The 19,561-nt window shown below is 36.9% G+C and overlaps 1 protein-coding gene across 1 annotated transcript; it reads left to right on the forward strand.

Moving 5' to 3' along the window:
- The first annotated feature begins 4,220 nt into the window (after positions 1-4,220).
- On the forward strand, positions 4,221-9,602 carry LOC143363463 (uncharacterized). Its single transcript, XM_076804040.1, has 3 exons — positions 4,221-5,532; positions 5,719-5,894; positions 5,979-9,602. The coding sequence occupies exons 1-3, from the start codon at positions 4,221-4,223 to the stop codon at positions 9,600-9,602; spliced, it is 5,112 nt and encodes a 1,703-aa protein (XP_076660155.1).
- Positions 9,603-19,561: the final 9,959 nt, after the last annotated feature.

Below are 19,561 nucleotides of genomic sequence, written 5' to 3' on the forward strand. Positions count from 1 at the left end.
GGATCGGAACCATCCGACTGATGACGTCGCTAGCAGCTGCATACAAAATGCAAATCAGGCAATTTGACGTCACAACAGCTTACTTAAATGGGGAACTCGAGGAAAAGTTATATATGGAACCACCGAAGAATTTACACGAAATTCTGCAGAGAATAGCTGAGAACGAACAAGAAAGCACTATCGGTCTTAAAGCGAGAAAGATGTTGTCCGATCTCAAGAAGGGCAACAGAGTGTGCCTCTTAAAGAAAGCCTTATATGGCCTAAGACAGGCCGGAAGAAGCTGGCACGCCAAGATCGACCAAATTCTGAGAAATTGTGGAATGACTCCAACTAATTCAGACCCATGCCTATATCACGTCAACACAGGCGAAAACGTGATGATGGTAGCCGTCTATGTGGACGATATTTTGGTCGCGTCGCGTGACCGGGGAGCGATCATCAAGCTTGGACAGGAGCTTTCGAAGCATCTCGACATCAAAGACATAGGAAATGTCAGCTATTGTCTGGGTATCGAATTCACGCAACGCAAAAATCATATAGCCATGCATCAGAGAGGGTACATCAATGATTTATTGAGTAGATTTGGCATGAGCGAATCAAACCCCGTGTCTACACCTATTCAGGCGAATCTGAAGCTGAAAAAGAACGAATCGCGAGATCAGGAAATCGCCGAACTGCCGTATCGAGAGCTGGTCGGCGCTTTAACATACTTGGCGACCGCAACCAGACCCGACATTAGCTTCGCAGCGAGCTTCCTCGGCCAATTCAATAATTGTTATGGCGAGGAGCACTGGAAGGCCGCGAAGCGGGTCCTGCGATATTTAAAGGGGACCATCGATCTGGGATTGGTGTACGGACCAGAACCCGGACCGGTTAGCGGATACGTCGATGCAGATTGGGGAAGCAGCTCTGAAGATAGGCGCTCCTACTCGGGATACATCTTCCTGCTACACGGATCTCCGATTTCATGGGACGCGAGGAAACAGAGAACGATAGCTCTTTCGACGACAGAGTCGGAGTACATAGCGTTGGCGGAATGCGCTAAAGAATGCGTACATTTGAAAAGGTTTTTAGAGGAGCTCGGTTTCGATGAGTTAGGAAAAATAGATGTATTCTGCGATAGTCTAAGCGCGATCAAATTAGCGGAAAACCCTACTTTTCACGCGAAAAGCAAGCACATCGACATAAGGCACCACTTCATTCGCGACATGTTGAAGCAGAAGCAATTTCATGTAATTCATAAATCTACGGAACATCAGATTGCCGATGCACTCACTAAGGGCCTCCCTAAACCGAAACACGAGTGGTGTATTAGACATTGCGGACTCGGCATGCCCGTCTAATATTGTCAGGATTGACGTGTCGACCCATCAACTCGAGGGGGGGTGTTGGTACGACGTCAGAACCAATCACCGAATGCGACCACCGCATTACGTTTAAGTTGGTATAACTGCAGCGTCGTAGGTTGGTGGCGAGTCGAGCGGTCTTCCTCTGTTATTCGTCGCGTCCTCCCCCCACTCTGAAAGTGCATCGCGTCTTGTTCGCACGTACGCTTGACCGCGCCGAATTTACAGTTATTCTTGAATAAAGGTTTTTATATCTCACCAGTGTTCTCGTTATTGCACACTCTCAATCCCTAATCCTAACAAAATTTTAGGGGAAAATTTATACAAAAATTGAATTTTAAAGAATTATTATGGAGGAAATAAATTAAAGAAGAATTCTTATAGAAAATAATTTTTATTTAAATTTCAGGGGAAAATTTATATAAAAATTGAATTTTAAAGAATTATTATGGAGAAAACAAATTAAAGAGGAATTCTTATAGAAAATAATTTTTATTTAAATTTCAGGGGAAAATTTATATAAAAATTGAATTTTAAAGAATTATTATGGAGAAAACAAATTAAAGAGGAATTCTTATAGAAAATAATTTTTATTTAAATTTTAGGGGAAAATTTATACAAAAATTGAATTTTAAAGAATTATTATGGAGGAAATAAATTAAAGAAGAATTCTTATAGAAAATAATTTTTATTTAAATTTCAGGGGAAAATTTATATAAAAATTGAATTTTAAAGAATTATTATGGAGAAAACAAATTAAAGAGGAATTCTTATAGAAAATAATTTTTATTTAAATTTCAGGGGAAAATTTATATAAAAATTGAATTTTAAAGAATTATTATGGAGAAAACAAATTAAAGAGGAATTCTTATAGAAAATAATTTTTATTTAAATTTTAGGGGAAAATTTATACAAAAATTGAATTTTAAAGAATTATTATGGAGGAAATAAATTAAAGAAGAATTCTTATAGAAAATAATTTTTATTTAAATTTCAGGGGAAAATTTATATAAAAATTGAATTTTAAAGAATTATTATGGAGAAAACAAATTAAAGAGGAATTCCTATAGAAAATAATTTTTATTTAAATTTTAGGGGAAAATTTATGAGGGATAGGTTAGTCGGGAGTCTGCGACTACGGTCGGGCGCGAATGTGATTTCCCAGATCAAGGGAAAGATGGCGTCACGGTGGTTCCGCTCGCAATTTAACGAATGCGGGAGAAAGGTGGCGTGATGTTTTGTTTCACGCGGGAATGAGCGATCGCGGAGGCGCGGCGCGGCGTGGCGTGGCGATTGTTTTTTTTAGGATATACGTTGTAACGGTCGAATGCAGCACGTTGTCACGTCGTTTGTTGTATTTCGTATGTTATTTATTAAATCGTTAGTTGTTATAACCTAACCGTCTCTTCATTTCCGTCACCCTCGATAAAATCGATCCTACATTTATACAAAAATTGAATTTTAAAGAATTATTATGGAGGAGATAAATTAAAGAAGAATTCTTATAGAAAATAATTTTTATTTAAATTTTAGGGGAAAATTTATACAAAAATTGAATTTTAAAGAATTATTATGGAGGAAATAAATTAAAGAAGAATTCTTATAGAAAATAATTTTTATTTAAATTTCAGGGGAAAATTTATATAAAAATTGAATTTTAAAGAATTATTATGGAGAAAACAAATTAAAGAGGAATTCCTATAGAAAATAATTTTTATTTAAATTTTAGGGGAAAATTTATACAAAAATTGAATTTTAAAGAATTATTATGGAGGAGATAAATTAAAGAAGAATTCTTATAGAAAATAATTTTTATTTAAATTTTAGGGGAAAATTTATATAAAAATTAAATTTAGGGAGGATTTTCTAGATTTTTTTGCAATTTGAGGGAGATTTTCATTCTAAAATTTTTATTACTTATTGAACGTTATTGATAAGTAAAGATATTAGTATGAATTTTTTTGTAAAATAGAAAATATAGAAAAAAACGAATTTTAGAATTTTAATTTTGATATATATATATATAAATAATTTATATTAATAAATATTTATATATATATAAATAATTTATATTAATAAATATTTATGATATATATATATAAATGCTTTATTGAATAATATTAATTTATATATATATAAATAATTTATTTATTAAATATTTATATATATATAAATTATTTATATATGTTGCGGATGGATAGAGGGGTCTGTTTGTAACGCGAGGGTGGCGATTATTATACGATTATTGTAACTGCGATTCAATACAAAGAAATGGAAAGACCGGTAAAGACGGTATGACTGATTCGGGAGAGGTTGCATTGTTCGGAAATAAAGAGGCTTGTCAACCCTCAGCGGTATAGCCTAGCGTGCACAAACAACCGAAGGGATGTTTGGGGCCGTTAAACCGACCGCGTGCTAAGGTCGACAAAGGGTCGACCCGATGCCGCTAGACCCCCGCAGGACTAGGTGCCTGAGTTTATGATGGTCAAAGCGTGCACGGGAAGACAATGGTCTATCCCGGGGCCGCCAGGTTACAGGCAAAACCGGCAGGGTTGGCTCCGCAATCAAAAACACATGGGCACCCTTTTGAATCCGTCATGCCGTCGTGGGGTGCGCGTGGGGTGTCGCGGTTTCGGGAAAGAATGCGGTCAAGAGTGGGGCCGCTTAACGAGGCCATGCGCGCAGATTCGTTCCTGGAGTCAGTCGTGAGTACGCTCTTGGAGAAAGCGAAAGCACCGACCCAGTTTCACATCAAGTGCGATACATTTTGGTGCCGAAACCCGGGATCATTACGCCGGTATACAGTTGAAGATTAAGGGGTTGGTAGATTTGTAGCAAAGGCATTGTGGTGGTATAAGTCGTTAAAGCGGGATCATGCCGCCGAAGAAAAGAAGAGTCGTCACCACCGCGCGAGCCGAGGATGGCGTTCCAAGAGCGAAGAGATCCTGTGTTGTGAATCGGGACGCAGAGGCAGTCGAAGATTCCCAACTGGTCGTCCCTGCATTAGCTGATGGTCAACCCCCGGACCAAGTGCGAGGAGGCACGCCACCGCGACGTCCGACGGCGGTTGCAGAAGGGAGCGGTCAGGATAACCACGGCAACAGCGTGTCACGAACATCGGCAGCGGCGCAGCCCAACGCAGAGAGCATCACGCGAGAAGAGGACCTTGGAGCATCCTTGCCAACATGTGAGCCAAACTTGCTAAATAGCCCGTCTATCTTCGCGAGCTCTCGATGCGATGCGAATGCGACCGACCGATTAGCGGATGCGATCATGAATACATTACGCGCGGTGAGGGAAGCGTCGTTTGGTGAAGGAAATTCGCGCTTGCTGCATCGACTGACTTCTGCGAAAAGGCTACCCAAATTTTCCGGCGATCCGATTGAGTGGTCGAATTTTAAAGAAGCGTATCTGCTGTCGGCGGAACTTGGCGGGTACTCGGGTCGAGAAAATGTGGCGCGACTATTTGAGGCACTCGAAGGTGAAGCGCGCGCGAGCGTAAGTGCGCTGTTAGCGACGGCGAGTGATGCGAACGTAATTATACAGACGCTGGAATTGCAATTCGGAAACAAACATACGATAGCAGAAAAGATCGGGAGGGATATAAACAACTTGCCCGACCTAGAGAATGGAAAAGGTAACATGGGTCAATTTGCGGCGAAATTGCGCAGTTATGTTATTGCATTAAAGTCTCTTGACCTCGTTGGTTACTTGCATAGTCCGGATTTAGTAAAAACCGTGGCGAACAAGTTGCCATCCGCGTTGAGATACGCATTCAATAGGTACGCTGCGGAAGCTGGCACAGAAAAAACCACGTTAGAAAAACTTGCCGATTACGTCTACAAGGAAGCCGAATTAGCCGCTGCGACAAGTATTTTTGACACAGACACGCCGTCGACATCCTTCTCACGCAAACCGCAAATTCAGAAAAGACAATCTCGCTCAAGACCAGCGGCCACCTATATTACAACGTTTGACTCGCGGTCGTCCGACAAGGGACACACAAATAACAGTGGCCAGACAGGCCGTATTAACAAATGTGCTATTTGCAGTAGGACGAACCATAAAACGTGGGAGTGTCGGGAATTCGCGCGGGAGACCATATCGAGACGTTGGGCGTTAGTAAAAAAGAATAAGCTTTGCTTTAAATGTCTGGGAAAAGGGCACGCCAACAAACAATGTACGGGTATGAACTGCAGTCGATGCAAAAAACCACACCATAACCTTCTCCACAAGCCGCAGAGTCGGGCCGGTAGTTCCTATGGGACACCACGAAGGCCAGCATCAGAACGAGGCCCAGAGGTAGCGACCGTTACCATTGATCCAGGCGCATGACTAAAAAACTCGTATAGATTTTTAAAAATAATTCCAGTCCTCGTTTCCGGTCCGAGGAAGTCCATAAATACCTTCGCCTTGCTTGATGAGGGTTCAACAATAACTCTGATCGAAAGACAATTAGCTCAAGAAATAGGAGCAAAGGGACCGCGACAAAAGTTCGCACTGAAAGGAATCAATGATAGAGAAGCTGTCACTATGGTGTGCGAAAAGGTCAGTTTCCATATAAAAGGAACGCGGGACGTACATACCATTAAACAAGCCTTTTCGGTGTCAAAATTGAGTCTTCCCTCTCAGACGCTTTGTAAAGAAATAGTAGAACATGTCAATTCCACGGAAAACGTGACCCTACAATCATACGATAATGCACAACCGAGAATGCTCCTTGGGCAAGATCAGTGGCAACTAATATCGACTCGCGAATTTCGCGAAGTGTCGCGATATATGCTTGGAATTTCTCGTTCGCTGCTGGGATGGACGATACATGGTTCCGCGCCGACAGGACAAAGGGTAGACGCATTCTCGGGAGTGGAAACGACACAATCAAGCTCCTCGCGAAAAGGACGAGATCAAGATGACGAGGAACGGCTCGATGAACTCGTGAAGCAATATTTTGAATTGGACAATTTTGGAGTGAATGAGTTAAAGAAAACCAGAAGTGAACATGAACACGCCGAAACCATTTTGAAAAATACCACTCGGAGAATAAATGGCTCATGGGAGGTAGGCTTGCTATGGAAAAAAAGACAGGTGCCCAACGCAGATAGCCTCACTACTGCGCGAAAAAGACTTTTCTCTTTAGAAAAGAAGCTGGACCGGGATCCGGAGTACTCGTCCCTTTATTACCAAGAAATGAATCGTTTCATAGAGAAGGGATACGCAAAGAGGGTTTACGAAATCCTAAATAACGAACGCGTCTGGTACCTGCCACACTTCGGAGTGCGGAATGTAAACAAGCCGGGCAAAATTAGGCTCGTGTTCGATGCTGCGGCTAAATCGGAGGGATTAAGTTTAAACGATCAGCTTGAAACGGGACCTGATCTATTGCAATCGTTGCCTGGCGTGTTGATCCGTTTTAGACAGGAATCCGTCGCTGTAAAGGCAGACATAAAGGATATGTTCCTGCGCGTTAAAGTTCGCCAAGAAGACCGCGGAGCGCAAAGGTTTTTGTGGCGAGGGAAAGCAAGAGATGTAGAACCCCACGTGTATGAGATGACCTCTCTGATTTTCGGCGCCAAGTCATCGCCGTGTAGCGCTATGTATATAAAAGATGAGAACGCAAAGAGCTTCGCTAACCAATATCCGGGCGCGGCGAAGAGTATAATAAAAAATAGCTACATGGACGACTTCTTGGCAAGCCGGGCGACGGTGCAAGAGGCTGCTTGTCTTGTTCGCGACGTGGAGAAAATTAACGTGAATGCAAATTTCGAGATGCACGGCTGGGTCTCTAACGAAGAACGCGCGTTGATCGGGACAAGTAATCGGGAGTTATCCAGGAACGGCGAGAATCCGCTTTGTACTCATAAAGGAGAACGGGTATTGGGCCTTTTTTGGGACACGCGATCCGACACGCTAGGTTTCAATATGGGAATCGCTAAAATACCGAAAGATCTGTTAAACGGCAAAAAGATACCGTCAAAACGCGAGTACCTGCGAGTTGTGATGTCCGTGTTTGATCCGCTTGGATTCCTCTCTCGGTTAATGCTTATGTCGAAAATATTAATGCAAGAAATATGGCGCAGCGGCATTGGTTGGGACGACCAAATTCGTGTAGAGGAACAAAAGGGTTGGCTTTCTTGGGTGAAACGTCTACGAGACGCGAGAGAAATACGCTTACCACGGTGTCTATCCCCAAACGGAACGCATTACACGAAGGCGGACTTACACGTGTTTTGTGATGCAAGCTTGAAGGCCTATGCGGCAGCCGCGTACTTGCGTTTCGAAGTCGAGAACGCGCCAGCGCGTGTTGCATTTATTATGGCGAAGACGAGGGTAGCGCCGTTGAAACCAATGTCGATTCCCCGATTGGAATTGCAAGCCGCCTTGCTAGCGTCGCGTTTGGCAAGAACGGTACAAAAAGAGCTTGAAATTGAGATCAGTCGGCGTGTATTTTGGAGCGATTCTATTACAGTAATTCGATGGATAAAATCGGAACCGCGCACGCGTCAAGTTTTCGTGGCAAATCGCTTGGGCGAAATCGGCGAACTTACCGAAAGTTCGGAATGGCGGTGGGTGCCTTCGAAATTAAATCCGGCGGATGACGCGACACGGTGGTCGGACGAACTTCTATGGGCAAATCAACGATGGTTTGCCGGCCCGGACTTCCTGCGCCAGGAAGAAAGCGCGTGGCCTGTGGAGAAACGCCTAAACGAGGAAGAAAAACAGAAGATCGATACGCTGGAAGTACGGAAAGAATTCGCCTTCGTGACGGAAGCGGTGACAAATTTCCTACCGCAGACGGGCAAATATTTAGGATGGCCGGGACTACTCGCGGTGGCCAGACGCGTTCAGAGATACGTCGATCGTTGGCGAGGACAACCGCGTTCGGAGATGACCCACGAGACCGTAAATTTTGCGGAACGATATTGGTTTCGCGAGATACAGGCAACTATTTTTGGGCAGGAGCTAGAAGCGTTACGAAACGAGAGAAAAATACACAAGGGCAGCAGGATTGCAAAGCTACAACCCTTCGTTGACGAGCACGGTATTATGCGAGCCAATGGACGTGTAATCAATGTAGAGGGCTTCGTGTTTAATAATAACCCCATTATACTCGACGGAAAACATCCAGCGACACGGTTGCTCGTGGCGGAATATCATCGCCGTTTTTACCATGCCAACCACGACTCAGTCATCAATGAGCTACGCCAGGAGTTTTATATCGTAGGGCTCAGAAGCACATTTCGGTCGCTGATAAGCAAATGCTCAATATGTAAGAGGCGTCGCGGGAAACCGCGGAATCCGATAATGTCTGCCTTACCAGCGGGTCGTGTGGCATATAGACAAAGACCGTTCAGTCATTGCGGGGTCGATTATTTTGGCCCGATGCTGGTCAAGATTGGTAGACGTCGCGAAAAGCGATGGGGAGTACTTTTCACGTGTCTGACAACTAGAGCAGTGCATCTGGAATTGGCGCATAGTTTAAGCGCTAGCTCGGCCATTATGGCCCTTACACGATTAGCAGCACGCAGAGGCTTTCCTTTGATCATTTACAGTGACAACGGCACAAACTTCAGAGGTGCAAGTAAAGAACTTCGCGACGCGATCGCCACGATGAAAACCGATGAGTTCCGAAATCATGCGTTACAGAAGAAGATACAATGGTTTTTTAATCCGCCAGATGCACCTCACATGGGCGGAGCCTGGGAAAGGCTCATTAAGTCTGTTAAAATCGCTCTTAACGCAATTCTACGCGATCAAGCGCCCAGTGAGGAAGTTCTTAATACCTTGATGCTAGAGATAGAACATTCAATAAACTCTCGGCCGTTAACTCATGTATCCGTCGACCCTCAAGACAAGGAGGCGTTGACCCCAAATCATTTCTTGATAGGAACATCGTCGGGTGAAATTAGGTTGGGCAGGTATGATGCCCAAACCGAATGTCCCAGAAGGCAGTGGAAAATTGCCCAATTCTTCGCTGATGCGTTCTGGCGACGTTGGCTGCGGGAGTATTTGCCCGGTCTGATTCCACGCTCAAAATGGTGCCACTCGGAAGAATCGTTAAAAAATGGCGACATAGTCCTCATTGCAGAGCGCCAAGCACCCCGAAATTCATGGAAAATAGGGAAGATAGTGGAAGTATATCCCGGCTCGGATGAGGTGGTTAGAGTAGCCAAAGTGAGAACTGTGCAGGGCGAATTCGTGAGACCAACGCGAAAATTAATTAAAATAGCGGGTTGCGACGGGAAGCTCGATTCGTGAAACCACGACGAGTTGGTTATCACCTAGTGTATAGAAAATATGTTGCGTTAAAGTGGCATTAAAATAATCCTTAATTAATCTGAGTGAAGGAAGAGACAGTTAATACTAAGCGTTATCAATGTGTATTCTATGTGTTCTCGTTGACAGTGCGTGTGTTAAGTGGATGCGACAAAAAAAAAAAAAAAAAAAAAAAAATGTATGCGATTATCATTCAAATAATGTAATGTTAACCCTTAGCACTCGAATGATGACTGTATGATACCGCTAAAATTGCTGTAGCATTATCCAAAACATATTTACATTATTAGATTTGTTTGTATTTAATAAATTACTAAACATTTCGGTATTGTGCAAGTAAGTGCACCATTTTCGTATGTATAACATGAGAAAATATATAGAAGGGCAATATTGTAGGTCGAAAGAAATGTTTCATTTTGGAAGTTAAAATAATTTCGAGTGCAAAGGGTTAATAAACCGATGTTAAAAGGAAAGTTAAATTAAATAATTGAAATTGTTTAATTTAAGGGGGAAAGATGTTGCGGATGGATAGAGGGGTCTGTTTGTAACGCGAGGGTGGCGATTATTATACGATTATTGTAACTGCGATTCAATACAAAGAAATGGAAAGACCGGTAAAGACGGTATGACTGATTCGGGAGAGGTTGCATTGTTCGGAAATAAAGAGGCTTGTCAACCCTCAGCGGTATAGCCTAGCGTGCACAAACAACCGAAGGGATGTTTGGGGCCGTTAAACCGACCGCGTGCTAAGGTCGACAAAGGGTCGACCCGATGCCGCTAGACCCCCGCAGGACTAGGTGCCTGAGTTTATGATGGTCAAAGCGTGCACGGGAAGACAATGGTCTATCCCGGGGCCGCCAGGTTACAGGCAAAACCGGCAGGGTTGGCTCCGCAATCAAAAACACATGGGCACCCTTTTGAATCCGTCATGCCGTCGTGGGGTGCGCGTGGGGTGTCGCGGTTTCGGGAAAGAATGCGGTCAAGAGTGGGGCCGCTTAACGAGGCCATGCGCGCAGATTCGTTCCTGGAGTCAGTCGTGAGTACGCTCTTGGAGAAAGCGAAAGCACCGACCCAGTTTCACATCAAGTGCGATACAATATATATCTAATTAAATTTAAATATCTCTAATAAATTTATATATAATATATACATTTATATTAATTTTTAAATTTTTTACTACAGAACAATAATAATTTAATAATATACTATATATTTAATTATAATATTAACATTTGTAAAATGAATCCATTTATGAATATATCCTAGAGTAAAACTAATTATTAGACATTTATATCAGATTTAATTAATTCATAATAACCTATAAATATTCATACAATTATAAATATATAAATTTAATTATAAATAAATAATTTATTATATAAATATTTATATATATATAAATTATTTAATATATATTAAATATTTATTTATTAGGTATTTATATATATATAATAATAATATATATATTTATTTATTTTTATAAATATTTTATTATATATAAAGAGAATTAAGAATTTATATTTATTTAATTAATTTTTAAAATATTTTAATATATATATATATAATCATTTAATAATATATAAATTATTTATATATATATATATATATTTAATTGTTGAGTTGAGAGTGATGCAGCTTTCTTACACACATAATATAATATATATTTGAGCAATAACTAATTATTAGAATATACATATAAATATATAGCCAACTGGCTTACAAACTAAGATGTATGAATATATATATATAAACATGAGCACATGCTGCTGGCACAGTCGTATGACGAAGAATGTGCAAACCGTTCGAGTGATTCTCGAACGCGCGCGGCACACCAGATGGCGCTGAGGTGGAGGCGAGCAAACCCTTTCAATCCCCCACTTTTGCGAGTTCCATTATCATTTTGCTGATACATTTCTGATGAGCTATAGTCTTTAACGATTTCGTCATTACATCCGCTAAATTTTCGTTTGACGCTACATATGACAAATTCACTAATTTCTTTTCTATCTCCTCTCTAACAAGGTGATACGCAATGTCAATATGTTTAGAACGAGAATTTTCTACTCTACTTTTTGAAAAATCTATTGCCGCTCTGTTGTCGCAATACATGTTACAATTTCCTGAGAAAAATTCGTATAAATTTAATTCCGTTAGCAACATCCGCAACCATATGGCCTCTTTTATACCATACGATAGAGCGATATATTCAGCCTCCATTGTCGAGGTGGATATTCCTCTCTGTTTGCACGATAGCCATTGCACAACATTTGAACCCACCATCACAACTAATCCACTGAACGAATGTCTATCATCGACATCTCCGGCCCAATCTGCGTCACAAAAAATCTCTATCTTTGGTATCTGTTCTGGCCGGTAAACTATACTATAATCTTTGGTTTTATTCAAATATCGCACAATGTGCTTAGCCTGTATCCAATGTACCTCTTTCGGGCTCGAATTAAATTGGGATAACTTTGTTACCGCAAATAATATATCTGGTCTTGTACGCAGCGCTACAAACATTAAGGAGCCGATAATTTCCCGATATAAACTTTTTCTACCTTCATTTAATAAATCTGATTCTATGTTTTTAGACAATTTCAACCCTGGCTCCAATGGTGTCGTTGCACCTCTACATTCACGCATGTTATATTTCCGTGTTAAAGATTCTATGTATGATTTCTGATTTAAACTGACCATTTCGTCATATCTTTCTACTTTGACGCCTAATATATTACTTATCTCACCTAAATCTTTCGTATCGTACTTTTTGCTTATAGTTTCAACGAAATGATTGATAGATTCTAAATTTTTCGCGAATATAAAAATATCGTCTACATATATTATCGCTATTATCCAAAAACCTTTTCTGTAAATACAATTAGATGACTGTAACCTATCGAATCCGTATTTTTGTAGAAAGTTGTTTAGTTCTGCGTTCCAGTTCCTTCCAGATTGTTTCAATCCATAAATCGGTCGTTTTAGTCTTACTATAGCCTCTTTTCCGTCTTTGTATACTGGAGTCAGCCTCATATAAATTTCCTCTTCGAGATGTCCATAAAGGTATGCGCACTTAATATCTAAATGTCTAGTAAACCATCTGAAAATAACTGAGATAGCAATTAACAATCTAATTATCGAAAAGCTTGCAACAGGTGAATAAGTCTCATTATAGTCGATTCCCTTCTGCTGAGAAAAACCCTGTGCTACTAATCGAGCTTTATATCTCAATACTTTACCTTCGCAATCTCGTTTTAATTTAAAAACCCATTTGCTACCAATGCTTTTTCGTTCTGGTGGTACATGACTTACGGTTTCCCATGTTCCACGTTGCTTCAGACTTGTCATTTCTTCGTGTATGACTTGTTCCCATTCTTGCGCTTGTGGCGAAGACATGGCCTCGTCTAGTGTGTCTGGCTCAATAATTTCCATGAAGTTTAATTCTACGCTGGATCCATTATCTTCACCTTCTACGGGTTCTTCCTCCTCTTCTTCTTCCTCTTCTTCTTCCTCTTCTACAGGAATCGCCCTTGGTTTTCCTTTTCTGCCATAGGGGTTGTTGACTTTCTTTTTGGGTCTACCAGGTTTTCTCCTAGGTTGAGCACCTTCTACCCCCACTATTCGGTTAGTCGGTACTTCACGTGTTCTTCCATCCGAATGCTTTAAACTTATTTCGTCTTCCTGTTCTGACTCAATGTCGATGTACGTCTGGTTGTAACTGTTATCCAGATCTCTATTGTCATGTTCGTTTTGCAGCCATTCGTAGCCTATTTTTTCTTCTAAAAATCGCACATGTTTTGTGACAATTACGTCTTGTTTCTTCGGACACCACAGTCGATAACCTTTAGTTTGGTTTGCGTATCCGACCATCACGCATGGAACAGCTCTGTCGTCTAGTTTCTTCTGTCCTTGCCTGACTAAGTGTGCATAAGCAAGTGATCCATATGCCTTTAGGTGACGAATGCTCAATGTCTTGTCTGCCCAAATTGCTAGAGGGACTTGATCTTTTAGCGAGGAGTGACACACACGATTTCTTACATAGGCAGCTGTTGCTATGGCTTCTGCCCAAAACTTCTGAGGTAACTTCGCTGATTTTAGCATTGATCTTACCAGATCGAGTAAGGTTCTATTCGTTCGTTCGGCTATTCCATTCATTTGTGGGGTCTCCACATTTGATTTCTCGTGCTTTATTCCCTTTTCTTCAAAATAAGCCTTCAAATCCTTGTTGCAGTACTCAGTTCCGTTATCTGTTCGAAACCTTCTAATTTTTCTTCCTGCCTGTAATTCTACATTAGCTATAAATTTCTTAATTTCATGTTTTACCTCATCTTTGGTCTTGATAAATGCTACAGTTGTGTGTCTTGAGTAGTCATCGACGAATGTGATAAAATATCGTTTTTCACTCAATGAACCTACCTGCATGGGTCCACAAACATCTGAATGAATGAGCTCACAAATCTCTTGTGACTGACGATCTTTAAGTTTTCGACAGGGAGCTTTCGTGGATTTTCCGATGCAGCAGTCTTCACATATATTTTCATCTATTTTTGCGTTTTCAAATCCATAGACTTGGTTCGACTCAGCTGTCTTCTGGATTGTTTTGCTATTAATGTGGCAAAATCTGCGATGCCACAGAGCACTGTCCTTTACCGTCACATTGTTTGATTCCGGTTGTTCTTGTGTGCTTACGATTGTTCTGGCTCGAACAATATATAAATCATTTTTCCTGTACGCCAAGCACATGATCCGTCTATTTTCTGTGTCACGAATTTCAGCTCTGCCATTTCTGATTATTACCTCTTTGGCTCTTCTCTCTATCTGTGAAACGGACATTAAGTTTTTTCTAATATGTGGGACAAAATAAACATTATGCAGTGTTATGAATTCCGTTTGACTGCCAACACATGTTTTGATTACAATATTTCCAATCCCTTTGGCTTTTAGCGTAGCTTTTCCTTCACCAGTTTCTGCAGCAGTGTTGATTGGTTCAGGATGAATCTCTTTAAATGTCTAAAACCAATTTCTATGTTTGCAGACATGGTGCGTACACCCACTGTCTAATAACCAAGTGTCTTCCATGTCAATATTGTTTAGCGAGACTAGGAATCCTTCATTATTGCTGCATCTTGTTGTATAATTTGAGTTAGATTGATAACTGTACTTCTTACCTTTATTTTTGAACCAGCAATTCTGTATGTCATGCCCTTGTTTCTTGCAATGCGAACAGAATGTTTTCTTTGGTCTACTGTACGCTGTTGTGTTTTTATATGGTACCTGTTTGACTCCTCTTGAATGTAATGCCTCTTTGCGGTCCACATCCTCTTCTGCGTTCCTGGTTTTACGCCTGTCAAACTCGGTCAGCAATACTTTGCTTATTTCTGCTGATGTAAACTTATCGTCTGGTAATCCTGCCAGTGACATGTTCAGATTCTCGTATGAATCGGGAAGTCCTGCTAATATAATGTATGCGAGATCTTCATCTCTCAATTCAGAACCAGCTTCCCTTAAATTATTAGCCAATACTTTTATTCTAGATACATATGCTGACATAGTTTCGTCTTCTTTCATTTTAGATTGATACAGTTGTTTTTTGAGTTGCATTATCCTCACTCTAGATTTTGGTTGGTGTATCTGTTCTAATGTCAACCATGCATCGCGAGCAGTAACACAATCCTCTATGTGTACTTGCTGATTTGGTTCAATATTTAGCCCTATTGATGCAATGGCCTTATCGTCATTGGCTTTATGCAGTCTTTTTTGTTCTGCCGTAGCTGTATCATTTAGTTCAATATTGCCCAACACGTGGTCTAATAATCCTTTTCCACGTAAATACCACCTCATTTCGATTTTCCACGTCCGATAGTTACTGTCCGACAACTTTGTAATTTTTAATTCTAGTTTTGTGTTATCAGCCATTTTATTTTTATTTCTGTTAACTATCTTACTGGATTGTACGCGTGGTACTTCTGTGCACGTGGCAAGTTATAGGTTATGTACTTACGTTGCCTGGGCCCATAACCTATTGTTGGGTTGAGAGTGATGCAGCTTTCTTACACACATAATATAATATATATTTGAGCAATAACTAATTATTAGAATATACATATAAATATATAGCCAACTGGCTTACAAACTAAGATGTATGAATATATATATATAAACATGAGCACATGCTGCTGGCACAGTCGTATGACGAAGAATGTGCAAACCGTTCGAGTGATTCTCGAACGCGCGCGGCACACCAGATGGCGCTGAGGTGGAGGCGAGCAAACCCTTTCAAAAATTTATATTGAATTAGTAATAAAAATTTATATTGAATTAGTAATAAAAATTTATTTGAATGAATTTTTTATATAAAATTATTTATGAAAAGAATTATTAGGGGAATTTTATTCATAAAAAATTTGTATTGAATTAGTAATAAAAATTTATTTGAGTGAATTTTTTATATAAAATTATTTATGAAAAGAATTATTAGGGAAATTTTATTTATAAAAAAATTTGTATTGAATTGTTTGTATTGTTTTCTCCATAATAATTCTTTAAAATTCAATTTTTGTATAAATTTTCCCCTGAAATTTAAATAAAAATTATTTTCTATAAGAATTTCTCTTTAGTTTATTACCTCCATAATAATTCTTTAAAATTCAATTTTTGTATAAATTTTCCCCTGAAATTTAAATAAAAATTATTTTCTATAAGAATTCTTCTTTAATTTGTTTTCTCCATAATAATTCTTTAAAATTCAATTTTTGTATAAATTTTCCCCTGAAATTTAAATAAAAATTATTTTCTATAAGAATTCTTCTTTAATTTATTTTCTCCATAATAATTCTTTTAAATTCAATTTTTGTATAAATTTTCCCCTGAAATTTAAATAAAAATTATTTTCTATAAGAATTCCTCTTTAATTTGTTTTCTCCATAATAATTCTTTAAAATTCAATTTTTATATAAATTTTCCCCTGAAATTTAAATAAAAATTATTTTCTATAAGAATTCCTCTTTAATTTGTTTTCTCCATAATAATTCTTTAAAATTCAATTTTTATATAAATTTCCCCCTGAAATTTAAATAAAAATTATTTTCTATAAGAATTTCTCTTTAATTTGTTTTCTCCATAATAATTCTTTAAAATTCAATTTTTATATAAATTTCCCCCTAAAATTTAAGTAAAAATTATTTTCTATAAGAATTTCTCTTTAATTTGTTTTCTCCATAATAATTCTTTAAAATTCAATTTTTATATAAATTTTCCTCTGAAATTTAAATAAAAATTATTTCCTATAAGAATTTCTCCTTAATTTATTACCCCCATAATAATTCTTTAAAATTCAATTTTTGTATAAATTTTCATCTGAAATTTAAATAAAAATTATTTCCTATAAGAATTTCCCTTTAATTTGTTTTCTCCATAATAATTCTTTAAAATTCAATTTTTGTATAAATTTTCCCCTGAAATTTAAATAAAAATTATTTTCTATAAGAATTTCTCTTTAATTTATTATCTCTATAATAATTCTTTAAAATTCAATTTTTATATAAATTTTCCTCTGAAATTTGAATAAAAATTATTTCCTATAAGAATTTCTCTTTAATTTATTACCTCCATAATAATTCTTTAAAATTCAATTTTTATATAAATTTCCCCCTGAAATTTAAATAAAAATTATTTTCTATAAGAATTTCTCTTTAATTTATTACCTCCATAATAATTCTTTAAAATTCAATTTTTGTATAAATTTTCCCCTGAAATTTAAATAAAAATTATTTTCTATAAGAATTTCTCTTTAATTTATTACCTCCATAATAATTCTTTAAAATTCAATTTTTATATAAATTTTCCTCTGAAATTTGAATAAAAATTATTTCCTATAAGAATTTCTCTTTAATTTATTATCTCCATAATAATTCTTTAAAATTCAATTTTTGTATAAATTTTCCTCTGAAATTTAAATAAAAATTATTTCCTATAAGAATTTCTCTTTAATTTATTACCCCCATAATAATTCTTTAAAATTCAATTTTTATATAAATTTTCCCCTGAAATTTAAATAAAAATTATTTTCTATAAAAATTTCTCTTTAATTTGTTTTCTCCATAATAATTCTTTAAAATTCAATTTTTATATAAATTTTCCTCTGAAATTTGAATAAAAATTATTTCCTATAAGAATTTCTCTTTAATTTATTATCTCCATAATAATTCTTTAAAATTCAATTTTTGTATAAATTTTCCTCTGAAATTTAAATAAAAATTATTTCCTATAAGAATTTCTCTTTAATTTATTACCCCCATAATAATTCTTTAAAATTCAATTTTTATATAAATTTTCCCCTGAAATTTAAATAAAAATTATTTTCTATAAAAATTTCTCTTTAATTTGTTTTCTCCATAATAATTCTTTAAAATTCAATTTTTGTATAAATTTTCCCCTGAAATTTAAATAAAAATTATTTTCTATAAGAATTTCTCTTTAATTTATTATCTCTATAATAATTCTTTAAAATTCAATTTTTATATATGTTAGCATCAACACGTGCGAGCCAAGTTAGGGGTCCGCGCTGACCCGACCCTTAAGCTCGGATGGATTTATGATGGGGTCCCGAGCTACGTGAGGCCCTTAAAGAAGACGAATGAAATAAAACAGAACCATCGATGGACGATGGCAGGCGACCACGTTGGGTCTTTCCGCCGTCAACCGTCGAGGGGTTGTTTAACTGCAACCAGATGAGGGAAAGTCGAGAGAGGCTGAGAGTCTAAACTCCCCTTAATTTTCACTTAGAAAGTGGGGCCCTGTGTCCCAAGGATCTGGCCACGGAGTGGGGAAGGCGAGGGTGCCTTCTGGTATGAGGACTGTGAGGAACCACGCAGCACTTACCCCAGAACCTCGGTAGTAAGAGAATCTCCTGACTCCTCACGAGATTTCGGATATCTTTAACATATAAATTTTCCTCTGAAATTTGAATAAAAATTATTTCCTATAAGAATTTCTCTTTAATTTATTACCTCCATAATAATTCTTTAAAATTCAATTTTTATATAAATTTTCCCCTGAAATTTAAATAAAAATTATTTTCTATAAGAATTCCTCTTTAATTTGTTTTCTCCATAATAATTCTTTAAAATTCAATTTTTGTATAAATTTTCCCCTGAAATTTAAATAAAAATTATTTTCTATAAGAATTCTTCTTTAATTTGTTTTCTCCATAATAATTCTTTAAAATTCAATTTTTGTATAAATTTTCCCCTGAAATTTAAATAAAAATTATTTTCTATAAGAATTCTTCTTTAATTTATTTTCTCCATAATAATTCTTTTAAATTCAATTTTTGTATAAATTTTCCCCTGAAATTTAAATAAAAATTATTTTCTATAAGAATTCCTCTTTAATTTGTTTTCTCCATAATAATTCTTTAAAATTCAATTTTTGTATAAATTTTCCCCTGAAATTTAAATAAAAATTATTTTCTATAAGAATTCTTCTTTAATTTGTTTTCTCCATAATAATTCTTTAAAATTCAATTTTTGTATAAATTTTCCCCTGAAATTTAAATAAAAATTATTTTCTATAAGAATTCTTCTTTAATTTATTTTCTCCATAATAATTCTTTTAAATTCAATTTTTGTATAAATTTTCCCCTGAAATTTAAATAAAAATTATTTTCTATAAGAATTCCTCTTTAATTTGTTTTCTCCATAATAATTCTTTAAAATTCAATTTTTATATAAATTTTCCCCTGAAATTTAAATAAAAATTATTTTCTATAAGAATTCCTCTTTAATTTGTTTTCTCCATAATAATTCTTTAAAATTCAATTTTTATATAAATTTCCCCCTAAAATTTAAGTAAAAATTATTTTCTATAAGAATTTCTCTTTAATTTGTTTTCTCCATAATAATTCTTTAAAATTCAATTTTTATATAAATTTCCCCCTAAAA

The sequence above is a fragment of the Halictus rubicundus genome, unplaced genomic scaffold (assembly GCF_050948215.1).
Source record: "Halictus rubicundus isolate RS-2024b unplaced genomic scaffold, iyHalRubi1_principal scaffold0047, whole genome shotgun sequence".
NCBI lineage: Eukaryota > Metazoa > Arthropoda > Insecta > Hymenoptera > Halictidae > Halictus > Halictus rubicundus.